At 35.5% G+C, this 13799-nt stretch overlaps 2 protein-coding genes across 3 annotated transcripts; both read left to right on the forward strand.

Moving 5' to 3' along the window:
• The first annotated feature begins 4038 nt into the window (after positions 1-4038).
• On the forward strand, positions 4039-7578 carry LOC133871011 (uncharacterized). Of its 2 annotated transcripts, none has more exons than XM_062308344.1 (3): positions 4039-4194; positions 5180-5790; positions 7015-7578. In XM_062308344.1, the coding sequence occupies exons 2-3, from the start codon at positions 5325-5327 to the stop codon at positions 7062-7064; spliced, it is 516 nt and encodes a 171-aa protein (XP_062164328.1). In that variant the 5' UTR covers positions 4039-4194; positions 5180-5324; the 3' UTR covers positions 7065-7578. The 2 variants fall into 2 exon arrangements, with proteins under 2 accessions (XP_062164328.1, XP_062164329.1); XM_062308345.1 differs by lacking the exon at positions 4039-4194 and adding an exon at positions 4256-4373.
• A 2429-nt stretch (positions 7579-10007) lies between these two features.
• LOC133870139 (protein NETWORKED 2A-like) lies at positions 10008-13599 on the forward strand. The gene is made up of 2 exons (XM_062307195.1): positions 10008-10101; positions 10808-13599. Exons 1-2 carry the CDS (start codon positions 10008-10010, stop codon positions 13597-13599), a joined length of 2886 nt encoding a protein of 961 aa, XP_062163179.1.
• Positions 13600-13799: the final 200 nt, after the last annotated feature.

Here is a 13799-nt window from a genome sequence, read left to right on the forward strand (position 1 = left end):
TGCTCTTATACATAATTTTTTTAAAAAAAAATAAAAAAAGATTGATGGTTTCCTTCTCTAACTCTCTTGCTAAATTTCATGTATGTTTATGAAAATAGACCCTAAAATTAATTTTAAAAATTCTAGTTATGTCTTTTGATTTGGCTTTCTTCCTATTAGGATTGTATAGGTAAAGCAGATATTAACTACTAACCGCATACCTATTTTGGTGAGTAGTTGGCAAAAACTGTTATTCGTCTAAGATAGTGCGGTTAACGGTTTTAGAGTAGGTGGTTCCCTTATATATATTATAATAATAATAATAATAATAATATACTAAAACGACGTCGTTTTGTTATGTTATATGATTTCGTATATAAAAGAATTCTCATGTTACTATACAAATTTATTAATTAATTTTTTTCATCTAAAACACCAACTTTTTTTTAATTAAAAAAAAAAACACTAAAAAACTCTAAATAGTCACAAAACTATCTAAAATATGTCATAAAAAAAAATAAAAAAAATAAAAAAAAAAAAAAAAAAAAAAAAGAAAAAAAGAAGAAGAAGAAAGAAGAGTTTAAGAAAGGCCCAATACATCAAAATAGACTCATACCATACATGCGGTTAGGCGGTACAATTTGGACTTCAATAACTATTAACTACAGTTATTGTAAAATAGTTAACTGCTTAAAACAATACAGTTATAATTACGAAAATCTACCTCTAGCTAAAGCGTTGCAGTAAACGTGGTCCATAGACAATTATTGCCAATTTTAATCGTTTGTACACCCATAATAAAACAAACAAAAAATCTCCTATGATTTTAACATACGGTCAAAATTAAGTCTCCTGAAATTAAAAAAAAAGCCGCATTATCTTAAAGGCTTTTTGCCGGTCACCCTTTTAAGAATTTGGAGGGTTCCAATAGTTTGTTTTAAACGGCTATGCACCACAATTTATGCACCACCAATATATGCAGATCCACGTATGCAAAGTTGATGTAAAGCGAAAAAGAAAAGAAAAAATGCTATGGCCTTTGTCGACACAATCATGTGGGCAGCGACGTGGGATGTGTGGCACACTGCTATTGGGTGGTGGAGGGAGCATAAATCGTCACTCACTCGTCAATGATTGAAGAAAGAAGGCGCAAAAAGATGGATGAGAATTATTGATAGAGATACTGAATTTTTGATGGACGAGAAATGATGGAGATAAAAGAATTTTTTTAACGAGAGATTGATATTAAGGTGACGTGGAGGTTATTTATTGATATTTGTAATAATTATTTTTATTATTTTTAATGAATAAGTTTCACATCATTTCAGTATCTATTTATTAGTAAAAGATATAATATTTTTAACGTTTTTCAATATGGATGACTATCCTCTTAAATTATTTGTTTGAATTTGAAAAAATTTAGACGGGTGACTGTAAGAGATTACTTATAGGACCCATTTAACCAGATAAGTATTTGAACAACCCAAATTTTATTTGGTCAGGTAAATTTCATAAATAGTCACAATTATCTATTCGAATTCTCTTAAATTTGGATAAATAATTTTAAAACATCATAATCCATAAAAGACACGTAATATCACAAGTGGATGGTTTCTAAGCTGGAGCTTTTATAGCCCCAACCGGCCGAACATGTTTTTTGTCCTCACCTTCATCCAACTCGGATCAGTTGGATGGGGATGCCACACACAAATGAAGATCATCCCCAACTATTTTGTGGGTCGGGTAGAAGCGTGGGATTGGCTACCGGATCGCAACTCTATTTTCATTGCATGGTTGACTATGTTAATGCCTATTTTACCTGCATATTTCCAGGAAAGGCCAAAGAGAATCATTAAATATGAGATTATGTTACAAAAGTTGAATTCTACGACGTCTAGATAATGTTAACGTGACTCACAAGCAAGTGTTTAATAAAATTTTTGAACTTATTTTTGCTAGAGCTTATCTTAGAGTAGTAGTTTAATTAAATAAAAATAGTTACGGGTATCATTTTAAGTTAATAGTTTTTTAGTTATTTGTAGCACTATAATACAATAAATGTATAAAAAATGTAAATGTGTTATTTCTTAAACATAATATATGGTCATTCTCCCTCTCTACTTGTCTTCTTGTCGTACCGTACTAGATAGGCATTTGGATCATCTCTAGTTCAAATGAACCGGGACCGGAGAGAAGCCAGTTAGTTGAAATGGAGGGGCAAACTTGTCCAGAAAAAATATGAAATTACAAGTTTACTCTTTTACCTAAACTAGCTGGCTCCTCTTGGTTCTTTTGAGCTGGAGAGGATTCTTGTCCGCTAGAGAAAATGGCACACATAAAATAACAAATTTCGGTGTTTAACTAATTACAACGTGTTTTTGTCATTGACTATTGACTAGTAACCAAATTGAGTTGTACATGATTAGATTACCAAACCACCAAATAATTTAAAAATAATTATCTTTGGTCTCTTTAAAAAATTATTGTTCTAGATCATGAATCTCATAATTTATATATAACCACAAGGGAGTAGGACTCTCTTCATTTTCATTTGTTAAAAATAGAGATGATTAGTTTTATAGTTAATTTTTTGTTTTGTTGTATCTAATTGTAATTGTGTGTATAATATCATGGCATTTACAATTTTAAGGGCACGCCAACATATTTACAATGTGTCAATATATATATATATATATCATTAGGTCTTTGAAATGTGTTTGAACCATAAAATAAATAATCTATATTCAAAATTTGAATCCTAAACATAAGATGCCTAGATTGAAATTCCTTACAATTGAGGATTTCAACAATTCCCCCTACCCTTTCTAATCGAGTAGAGGGTTGTGAGAAGCCTCCATTCAAATAGAGAGTCCTATAGAGAATATTTCACAATTCCTTAAAATCTCCTAAACTTCGAGCATGCATGGTACCATAGGGATCTAAATCAACCCCTCACATGAGGGTGGGCCCCAGTATGTGGGTCTCACCCTCATGTAAGGGATTGTTGTACAGTTGTTGTATTGGTGTTGTAAATCTAACATTTTCCATGGTACCATAGGGATCTAAATTCAACATGACAAAATATATTCAAACCTTGAACAATTCACATATTTCTCATGTTATAATATGAGAATTGTCACGTGTATTTTTCAATTGCTTACTCTTTCATGTGATAATAAAAATAGATAACTTCACAACATGGTATCGAACTATCGATCGTTTTAAGAAAATGGTATTGAATTATCAAACATTTCAAATTGAGGTAAAAAGTTTCCAAACCTCTCACTCACAGGTACTCCGTTATGATTTGTTATTAAATCTTGTCGAAATTTTCAAAATACTCATTTTTTTAGGAAAAAAAAATGCTAAGATTTAAGTGTTGGTCATAATTTAATAGAATTTGCAAAAACACCTATACCTGAATCTTTGAAAAAAAATTATATATATATATATTAAATAAATATAAGGTTATTTTTGGAATTTTAGCAGGATTTAACAGCAAATCATAACAGAGTATCATTAAGTGAGACGTTTGGAAACTTCTTACTTCAGTTTGAAACGTTTGATAGTTCAGTACTCTTTCCTTAAAATGGCCGATAGCTCGATACTCTTATGTAATGATAAAAAATTATTATTAATATATAATATACAAATGAATTCGTACAAAATATTATGATAATTTCATGGCGGCTGTTGAGTAATTAATTGCGAGGGGGTCAATTAGGGCTGCCAAATAAGAAGCCTAGAACCACCGCAGAAGCAAGTGGGTAATTGCTTAAAGTTACTTGAACAAACCAAACACGCCAAATGACCAAAATTTATCTCACTTCGGAGTTGCCAGTTGCCACCACCGGGCCCCAGCACATCAACTCTGACCTGGCATTTCCCATGCCACACGACCGCCTATGATCGTCTGCACCCAAATCCATATGTTCCTTCTCATCTTCCAATCAAAAACCCTTCATTCTCCACGTGTATGCTCTCTGTGCCTCCCGTTGCCTGCACCGGGACTAACCCCACCCACTTCGAACTTTTAATCCTTATATAATTCTATCCGTCAAACTATTGGAGGAGGTTAGAGCAAGGCGACACACGTTATATAAGATTATACAACCCCCTACTCTCTGAAAAGAAAAAAACTGATTCTTCCGAGTGAAGGGAGATAATTGCTTGAGGCTCCATTTGCGTAATGTGAATCCGGCCTCAACTCTCAAGGTATATATGGATTAATATTATTTATTTCTGTAGTTTCCTTTCTTTCTTTTTTTTTTTTAGTTTTTTTTTTTTTGGTACATTGAATCTTCGTCAAATATTCGAAGTCTGAACAGCAAGGAAAGAATTTAAGCTTTTTCTCTATTTGTTTGTTGCGATACCTGGATTTCTACGACCAGAAGGTAGTTTCCGATATTGTTCTTGTTCGTAGGTCTCGTAGAAACGAAGATATATATAAATTCTGGAACTTTTTTTGTTTGTTTGTTTGTTTGTAATTGCGATGCTTTATTGATTAGAAAGTCCGAAACGAAGACATGGGTTTGATTGTTTTGATGATTCTGGTAGTGGGAAAGTTTTTTTTTTTTTTTTTGGTTTTAATTTTGTAAAATTTGGCGTTGAGAACGAGTCCCATAATTCAGGTGGGCTTTGAGATTTATTTTTCTTGTTTGTTTGTCCGAACTTTTCTCTTTTATTGCATTTTTGAGAGAGCTAAATTTGGTAAAATACGTGTTTTCTTCTTTAGGAAAGGTGGGTTTTGGACGAGCTAGAGTTTCTGGGTTTGATTAGGACTCTTTGTGCGTGTCTCTATTCATTGTATGTCACAGTGCATGGTGTGTGATTCTGTGTTATAATTCTGTTATACTCTGTTTCCCTATGTTTGGTTGCCGATAAAATATGAAGGAAAGAGGAGAAACTGAATGATTAAACTTATGTACATTTTTGGTTGTCAATTAATCAGAAAGACAATCAAAGAAGAATATTATTTACGTTATAAATATTTTCTCGCTCTTTTCCGCCTCTGATTTCTCAACGACCAAACTTATCCATATTTCTTTAAAAGTTATAGCTTATGCTGCGTATGATTCACGAGAGTGAGTAGTTTCTCTTTTACAGTTATTTCCGATCATTAGCTCTTGAATTGAACTTGAATATATAACTTCTTTTAGTTATTCATGAATGCTCATTGATTAAATTGTTTTCAATGAAGTTTCTGCATCAAGGCGAAAACTACTCATCATATTGCCCGTTTGGACTTCCAAGTACCAGAACTTGAAGATAAAGCAGTTGCATTTTTTATTTTGCGGCAAATAGTTGGTCCCAATTGCTTTGGAATTTTTTTTTTGGGTGAATTCATGGCTGTGGCTTTTACCAATCTCACATGGTGGTTGTGGAGTGGTGGGAAGCATCAGGAGCCTAGAATCTCCAATGGGCCTTCTCTGAATTCTTCATCTGATTCGAGTATATGGGAATCTGATGCTCTGAAATTTCCATTGGTTAAAGGAGCCAACATGGTCTCCTCATCAAGAAGGGTGAAGCGCAAATGGCATAGTCGGGAAGAGCGGAAAGTTGATAGGGAATATGATGTTGTTCTTGTCCCATCTGATGGGGGATGTGTTTCAGGTTCAGAGTCCGATGATTCAGATTGGTCAATTGGATGGTTGGAGCCTCATGGACCTGGGTTCCAGAGTGATGATGACACTGATGACAGTTTTGCTGTGCTAGTTCCATGCTATGGGCGTGGCTATGATGATCTGGTGGAGGATTCAAAGAAAAATATCTTCAGCACTGTTGGGAACATCCCGGATAGTTATTTGGATGGTAAGAGCTTCTTCTTCTTGTATTTCCTGTTTAATTGCTTACAGGAGTTCTAGTCCTGGGATCAATATGGTTTTCCTTTATGTTTTTGGTATTTGAAAAGTAATTGGTTAAGTTGCCTTTTGGTTGTTGGATGTGTTACATTAGGGGCTAGTGCTTTCATGTTGAATTAAAATCATAAGTATTATGCTATCAATCTGACAATCCGGTAGAGTTGTCCCATGCTTGAGTCATTGGTTATATTGTGAATAATTTAGGATCATATCGGAAAAGGGTAAAGTTCCATGTACAGAAATTATTTAACTGTCAAATGCAGCGGAATCTTAACTTGGTTTTGAAATTTGTGTTGGTAATTTATTTGATGTTCAAGGTCAATAAAAATCTTACATTTTCCAGGTCTTAAGAAATAAAAATGGAGAAGTTCATGTAAGAAGCAACAGCATGCAAAGAAGTTCTGTCATTGCCCTGATGCGCTAACCTTAAGTAAGCTAAAATATGTTGAAACCTGTACTTGACGAAATGTGTGTGGACTGTAGTCCATAGAATGATTGCATGTCATTAAGTTATGATATTGGGTATGTGAATTCCATGAAACACTTGCCCATGAGCTCTTGCTCAAATGATACTTCCTCTCCCGTAAGAACACGGTTGAGGTAAGGTTTTTGATTCAAAACCCACTGCATACCTATGTAACTCATCAATTGAAAAAAGAAAAATTTGGGAAACACTCATTCAAAGAAGCTGCTGTTTTTGAAATTGTATGATTCTGAATTGTTTGAATTGTTCATTGAGCTAAGAAAATGACCAAGTTTGTGCGGGAAAACATCTATAGTACATCTTATCTTGTTGAGTTTTAAGATTGCAATTTTTCCTGCCTGTTTATTTGTTTGTACGTGAGATGGAAAGGGGTTAATTGTTTTGCTGTGATGTACATTTATATGCAAAAAGAGGAGTACTTTAAGGCAGTTGTGAGAGTTATCACTTTTAGCATTAAGATGCTTGTCATATAAACATACAGGGGATGAAGTTGTCAAACTAATTTGACTGGTATCTGCTGATATATTAACTGTAATTGTAAAGTCTGCTGGTACATGATATAGCTGCCATTTTGAAGCGTGGAAGTGAAATTTTCATGCTTCCTAATAATTTTTATATTCGCTTGTGAGCATTCACTGCAAATATTTTCATGTATACTTAGTTCTTCTCTGTTTTTTCTTCAATGTGCAGAGAGCAAGAATTCTATGGAACAGTGGCTTTCTTCTCTTCAAAGTAGCTGAATACCGATGGTGGTGAAACGAAAATCAAAAAAGGAAAAAAATAATAATGAAAAAAGAAGAAGAAGAATGAAAAGAGGCGTGTGTAATTTAAGTTACTAGTAGAAAAAGGATTGGCTAATGTTGGGCCCAACCAAATTTAACTCTGGGGAACAATGATGGTGAAGGATGAGGGATGGATGGATGGCGCTCCTAATGTTGAGAGAGAACTTCCTTTCTTTGCCATTCAAATTGGAGGGTGTAAATATAGCCTGTGTGGCTGTGTGATGTAATCATAATTGGAGTGCTTTAGCTAGAAAAAAGAGGTGAAAAAGAAAAAAGACAGGTGTGAGTTGGCTAGAAAATTGAAAGTGGGTTAAAATGGAAGATGTGTGTGAGTGTGTGCTCTTGCAATTCTTTGTTGTATATATTGCTGTATATAAGGGAGGCAGGCCTATGTTTCATTTTAATATCGTGTAAATAATGAGATAATTGTAAATATTTTGTGAATACTAAGATGCTCTCCCTCTCTCAATCATCATTATTGTGTTATGGCCTCTTTTGAAGAATGAAAGCAGTGTGGAAGAGGCGGCAACTTGGGAACAAGTTGAAGTCCTTAATAAAACAGGAGGAAAACTGAAACAGAGGATTTACTGATGCAAATATCCAGTATCTTAAAGGACAAGGGAGTTGCATTATCGAAATCTCTGCAATGGTATTGAGAGCCGACAACCACTAATGCGCGTTTTGTTACAGACTTATATCCTACGGCAGAAGAAGTCTTGCAGTAGCAAGACTCTCTTAATTTAGAATAATAATATATAATTTAAATCCTAATCTTAATCTCAATGTTTATCAATAAAGATAACTTCTTATTTCTAAGTTATTCTAATCTTAAAGTCCTAATGGAATTATACATTTCTTATTTTGAATTAACTTGCTATTGCAAGATTCTTTCTGCCGTAGGATGTTGACCTTATTTACTTATTTAACTTTTTTTGCAATAACAAGCTCTTGAAGTCCCCTTTCTGCAGCAATCTCCAAGCTTAGGAATATATGCATATGTTGACCTGAGATGCTTGGTCTCACCCACCGAATACAACGGGTGGCCAACAAGTCTGGGGTGTTCAAAATTCTTTGGTATTGAAAAAAGAAAGTTTGCCGATCTTGAAAGTCATTTAAGTTGGGGCGTCATTGGGTCACAATTTTTTTATTATTATCCTTGGTGAAGGGTCAAGGATAAAAAGAAAGACGAGTGAAAGAGAATAAGGATATTTAACAATTCATTTGCTCGAACAAGTATCGGGCGGTTTGCCTTTCAGTTTGGGCAACTGGACTCAAGAGAAACATTTTCATAACAATCCAGACAACAAATTGTTGATAGAAATATTCTCATAACAATTCAGACAACAAATTGTTGAGAATCTCAATCTAGCCGGTACTCATAGAAACGGTACAAAAGATAGTGAACCAAAGCAATCATGTCCATCTTTTTCCTAATAGATAGTACTAGCCTCCTAGGTTGTTAGTTTCCCCTCCCAGTAAGAATGGAATGGTATGAAAGAAAGAAATCCAATAAGAATGAGGGTGTAATACTATTTTTCGTAAACTTAGGGCTCGTTTAGTTTGCAAAATAGATCTTGAAATGGAATAACTATTTATTGGAATAACCATTCTTTTATTTGATAGGGAATCTATTGGGAATAATTTCTTTGAGGAATAGATAACTTTTTTTTTTTTTTTTTTTTTTAAAAAAAACCATTTATTTTATTTTATTTTAACCCTTCAACCCTTCAAAAAATAAAAAAAATAAAAAAAGAATTGTTGTGGGTGGCCGGCCGGCCACAGTAAAACCTAGGGTTGGTGCGACCACTCCCGGTGAATTGGCCGCCACTAGGTTCTTCATAATGGGTAGCCGGCCACCCACAACAATTAAACATTTTCTTTTTCTTTATAATTTTAGTTTTAGAAAAAATAAAAAATCATGCGGAAATTTTTTTAGTAATTTTGATTCAATTCCAATCATGGCATATAATTTGTCACCAAACTAAGAAATATAAATAACTATTCAATTCCACACTCCTTCATACCCAGTAATAATTATTCATTTTTCTAATTGAATACTCATTTCGCATACCAAACGACACCTTATTACTCCGATCTATTAAGCATACATGTGAACATTAAAGGTAAAAATTACCAAATACTACCTCTAATTATATTAAACTCAAAAGGTCAAAAACTATTTGTTAATACAAGCCCATGACAATTCCCCAACTCCTATATTTGCCATCTTTAAAAGATCCTTAAATTTGTTATAATTTATTTACTGTATCTCACTTAATTATAATATACATTGGGTAATTATTGTTCAAACCTTATCCATATTATCTCTTCAATCCTAGACACATTTTGTTGTACAAAACATCTAAGCATAGAGTAATATTGTTAACACATTTTGTTAATTTTGTTGGACATAACATCCTATCCATAATATCTCAGCAATATTCAAGTTATAAGCCTGAGCCATTGGAGTAATATTTCTAAGCATAGCAGCAGAAAAATGGCTCCTTTTCAGTTTTCATTCTTTGCTAACAGCAGTGATTCCTGTTTTGTGCAAATTTAGAAAAGGGTGGGAATCAAAATAAGACAATGCCCTCTCTTTTTGCTAGGTAGCCAAACTAGCAAAAGCCAAGACCTGCCACGTGGAAACAACCCATTAGAGGCCTCCAAAATTAGAGCTTTTCAAAGGATCCAGCACCTGTACAGCGTACTAGTGGCGAAATATCCTCCCCTCCATGCCTATGTCTATAGCCTGGCATTTTACCAAGCTGTGTTTCTCTTTTGCCTTCTTTTCCTTTGCATCCCCACCACCATCATCGTCACGGTTTTTCTCCAATGGTTTGCATTGCTTGTCATTAACTACTTTTCTCTATAGAGAGAGAGAGACAGAGAGAGAGAGAGAGAATGTTGCAGAGAGCAGCAAGCAATGCATATTCATGGTGGTGGGCAAGCCACATCAGGACAAAGCAGTCAAGATGGCTAGAAGAAAACCTCCAAGGTATGCATGTCGATTTTTTTTTTCTTCTTATGTACTATTTATCAATCTGGGTGTTTCTCAGTTCTCATGAACTCTTAAAAATAAGCTTTTAGAATAAGTGGTAATTTAAAATCGTATCGGAGTTAAAAAGATCATGAGTTTGACCCCTACATTCATAATTCAACCCCACAATTTCGGTTAAACGTTCCACATGCTGGCCTTACTTGTTGAGTGAGAGTTTGAGCTGATACGTGAAGGAGAATGTTAGAATATAAATTAAATTATTAAATTTATTATTTCTTATTAATCTAAGCTTTAGGATAAGTGGCTATTTTCTGTTGGTTTGGATTCACTCATATTTAGTTATGCCTCTTTATGTTCAATTCTCTTTTGAATGCTTAGAAGTTTCTCAGTTTCTCCTATAACTTTCCTCTATTCCCTTGCATTCATTCGTTCTTCACTGGTTTCCTTTTGATATAAAAGAAAGATATGTGTCCACATCAGTGACAGCCCCGGATATATTCTCAGAAATTCTTCACCAGTTGGTTATAATGCCTTCTGTCAAAGCCTATATCTAGAAGACTAGCTCAAAAGAGCACCAATTTATAATGGTTAAGAAACTACTGGACTATTTCATTGCTTTTGAATTTGTACCTGAATGTCCCCATTGGGTAATATAGATCTTTCTTTTGTAAGAAGAAATGACATGCATTTTCAAAATTAACAGATTTGGAGGAGAAGGTGAGAGAGACGCTCAAAATCATTAACAATGATGGGGACTCCTTTGCACAGAAGGCAGAAATGTACTACAAGAGCAGGCCGGAGCTCATAAACTTTGTGGAAGAAGCCTTCCGGGCATACCGAGCTTTGGCAGAGAGATATGATCACCTGTCAAAAGAGCTGCAAAGTGCCAACCGCACCATTGCCACAGTTTTCCCCGAGCGTGCTCAGTATGCAATGGATGATGATGACGATGATGAAGAAAATCTCCCTGGAACATCCACTTCTTCCACTTATCCAAACAAACCCATCAAGGATGTTGAGGCTGTTCTTAAACCAAACATCCCAAAAGTCCCCAAGATTCCAGAGAAAGATTTCAGGAGCCAATCTATGTTGGTCTCAAGGAAGGGACCGCTTAAGAGAGCTGCTAGTTCTGCTAAAGCTGCTGTAATTCCAGGTTCAGGGATGAGCAAAAGTGAGGCATTACATGATATTGATAAACTTCAGAAAGAAATTTTGGCACTACAAACTGAGAAGGAGTTTGTACAAAGCTTGTATGACCGCGTTAATGTAAAGTATTTTGAAATTGAAAAACAAATCACTGATATGCAGAAAAGAGTCTGCAGCTTGCAGGGTGAGTTTGGCATAGACATTGTTATAGATGATGATGAAGCTCGAACTTTGATGGCTACCACAGCTCTAAAATCATGTGAACAGACCTTGGTTAAGTTGCAAGAGAAACAAGAGCAATCAGTGGAAGATGCAAGAGTAGAGCACAAAAGGATTAAGGAAGTTCATGAGAAGTTTAAGACAATCAAAAATGAATTTATTTCCAAACAAACAGATGGTGAGGAGAGCACAGGACTGGAATTGAAGAACATAGACCAAGAGATCACTGGCAAGGAACAAGAGAGACATGACGTGGAAGTGCAAGAGGAGAACATTAAGGAACAAGTTGATGTGAATTCAAGAACATCGCTGACTATGATGGAACTGGCAGAGAAGATTGATGAACTTGTAAAAAAGGTTGTTACTTTGGAAACTGCTGTCTCTTCTCAGACTGCTTTGGTAGAGACACTAAGGTCAGAAACAGATGAACTTCAGGAACACATTCAAAGATTGGAAGGGGATAAGGAGACTCTTGTTGAGAGTTCAGAAATTATGGGAAACAAGTTAAAAGAGTTGGAGGAGGAGCTGCGGAGAGTTAAAAATATCAACATAAGTTTGGAAGACAAAAATAACAATCTGCAAACACATTTCACTGAAGCTAGTAGTGACCTTGATAATCTTTCTGGGAAATTGCAAGGTGTGGAGCAGGATAAGGAGGATGGGGATACAGGATTGTTCCAGGAAGTGATCAAAGCTGTTCCTGATGCCAAACCAGAAAAAGGGTCGGACGAAGATAGAGAAAAGATGGCAGAAAAGGAAGAGAAGAAGGACGATGACATTCCGGCTTTCGGTAATTCCGCCGGAGTTGAAGAAGAAAAGCAGACTGACACTAGAAATGACCTCCTTTTGATGCCTGAAAACCCTCGGGAACTAATGCAGCAGGAGAAAGATGAGAAGAAAGATTCATCTGAGACAGTAGACAGTAATCTATCAGTTGAGCCAGAGGAATTAGAGGCAGAGGAGGAAGAAGATCAACCTATCTGGAAGAAGATGTTTGTAAAGGGGTTAGAGGACAGAGAAAAGATTCTGCTCGATGAGTACACTTCAGTTCTTGGTAATAATAAGTCATTAAGGAAGAAGCTTGGTGAAGTGGAGAAGAAAAACAAGGATAGCATCTTTGAACTGGCAATGCAGATAAGAGAACTGAAGAGTGCTGCTGCCTCAAAAGATGAGGTGATCCAATCTTTACTTCAGAAATTAAGCTGCCCACAACCAAGCACAAATACCAAACCAGAATACAAATATATGAATCAGGAAAGCGTTAGTCAAGCAGCTACCTCAGAGGCCTCTAATATCCAACCTTCAAATTCCGATCCAAAGACACTTTCTGATTTATTTCGTAATGAATCTACAGAAACAATAGGCGAATCACCCGCAAAGGAGGACGAAAGAAACATCAAGGTAAATCAGGTTGATCACCACCATGCTGCTTCAACTATTGAAGAAAAGTTCCGTTCCGACATTGATGATCTGCTGGAGGAAAATCTGGAGTTTTGGCTGAGGTTTAGCACTTCGGTTCATCAGATACAAAAGTTCCAGAATTCAATCCAGGATTTGCATGCAGAGTTGCAGAAACTAAAGGATAAGAAGCAAGAAGGAAGTGGCAAAAACCAATCATCAAAATCAGAAATCAAACCCATATACAGACACCTGAGAGAGATACAAACTGAACTGTCTTTATGGTTGGAACATAATGCAGTACTAAAAGACGATCTGCTTAGCAGATTCTCATCCTTATGCATCATTCAAGAAAAGTTATCAAAAATGTCCAAGGCAGATTCTGCAGAAGAAAAGACAGAGCTTAGTGCATATCAAGCTGCAAAGTTTCAAGGAGAGGTTCTCAACATGAAACAGGAGAACAGCAAGGTCTCCAATGAACTGCAAACAGGCCTCAATAGTGTGACAGCACTGAAGGATGACGTTGAGAAGACCCTGGCGCAGCTGGACGAGGAACTTGGGATTTCAGCGTCAAAGAAATACTTAAGAAGTCAGCCTAGAATTCCCTTAAGGTCTTTCTTATTTGGGGTTAAGTTGAAGAAGCAAAAGCCTTCAATCCCTTCAATCTTCCCATGTGGGAATCCGGCATTGCAGAAACAGTACAGTGATCTAGCGGCTGGACTCTACTTGTAGATTAGCCATTCTGTACTTGTTTTCCTTTGTTTCATTTACTTTATACTTTATAGTTTCCAAAAATTATTGATTGTCACCTTCTTCCTTGATTCTGATAGTCGAATACATTCAAAACAACCCGCTTTCTGTCTAGACGATCCCTCTAGAAGAGAAAGGGCATATAATTGTGCAGGACTAAAATCTGCTAATACTATGGCCAA

This window comes from Alnus glutinosa, chromosome 6 (assembly GCF_958979055.1).
Source record: "Alnus glutinosa chromosome 6, dhAlnGlut1.1, whole genome shotgun sequence".
Classification (NCBI taxonomy): domain Eukaryota; kingdom Viridiplantae; phylum Streptophyta; class Magnoliopsida; order Fagales; family Betulaceae; genus Alnus; species Alnus glutinosa.

What these genes read in the sequence shown, in the direction of transcription:
- LOC133871011 (XM_062308344.1), top strand. Translation starts at nt 5,325, where the DNA reads ATGGCTGTGGCTTTTACCAATCTCACATGGTGGTTGTGGAGTGGTGGG. An exon ending in CCCGGATAGTTATTTGGATG is followed by an intron (nt 5,791 to 7,014) that starts GTAAGAGCTTCT and finishes TTCAATGTGCAG; the next exon opens with AGAGCAAGAATTCTATGGAA.
- LOC133870139 (XM_062307195.1), top strand. Translation starts at nt 10,008, where the DNA reads ATGTTGCAGAGAGCAGCAAGCAATGCATATTCATGGTGGTGGGCAAGC. An exon ending in GCTAGAAGAAAACCTCCAAG is followed by an intron (nt 10,102 to 10,807) that starts GTATGCATGTCG and finishes CAAAATTAACAG; the next exon opens with ATTTGGAGGAGAAGGTGAGA.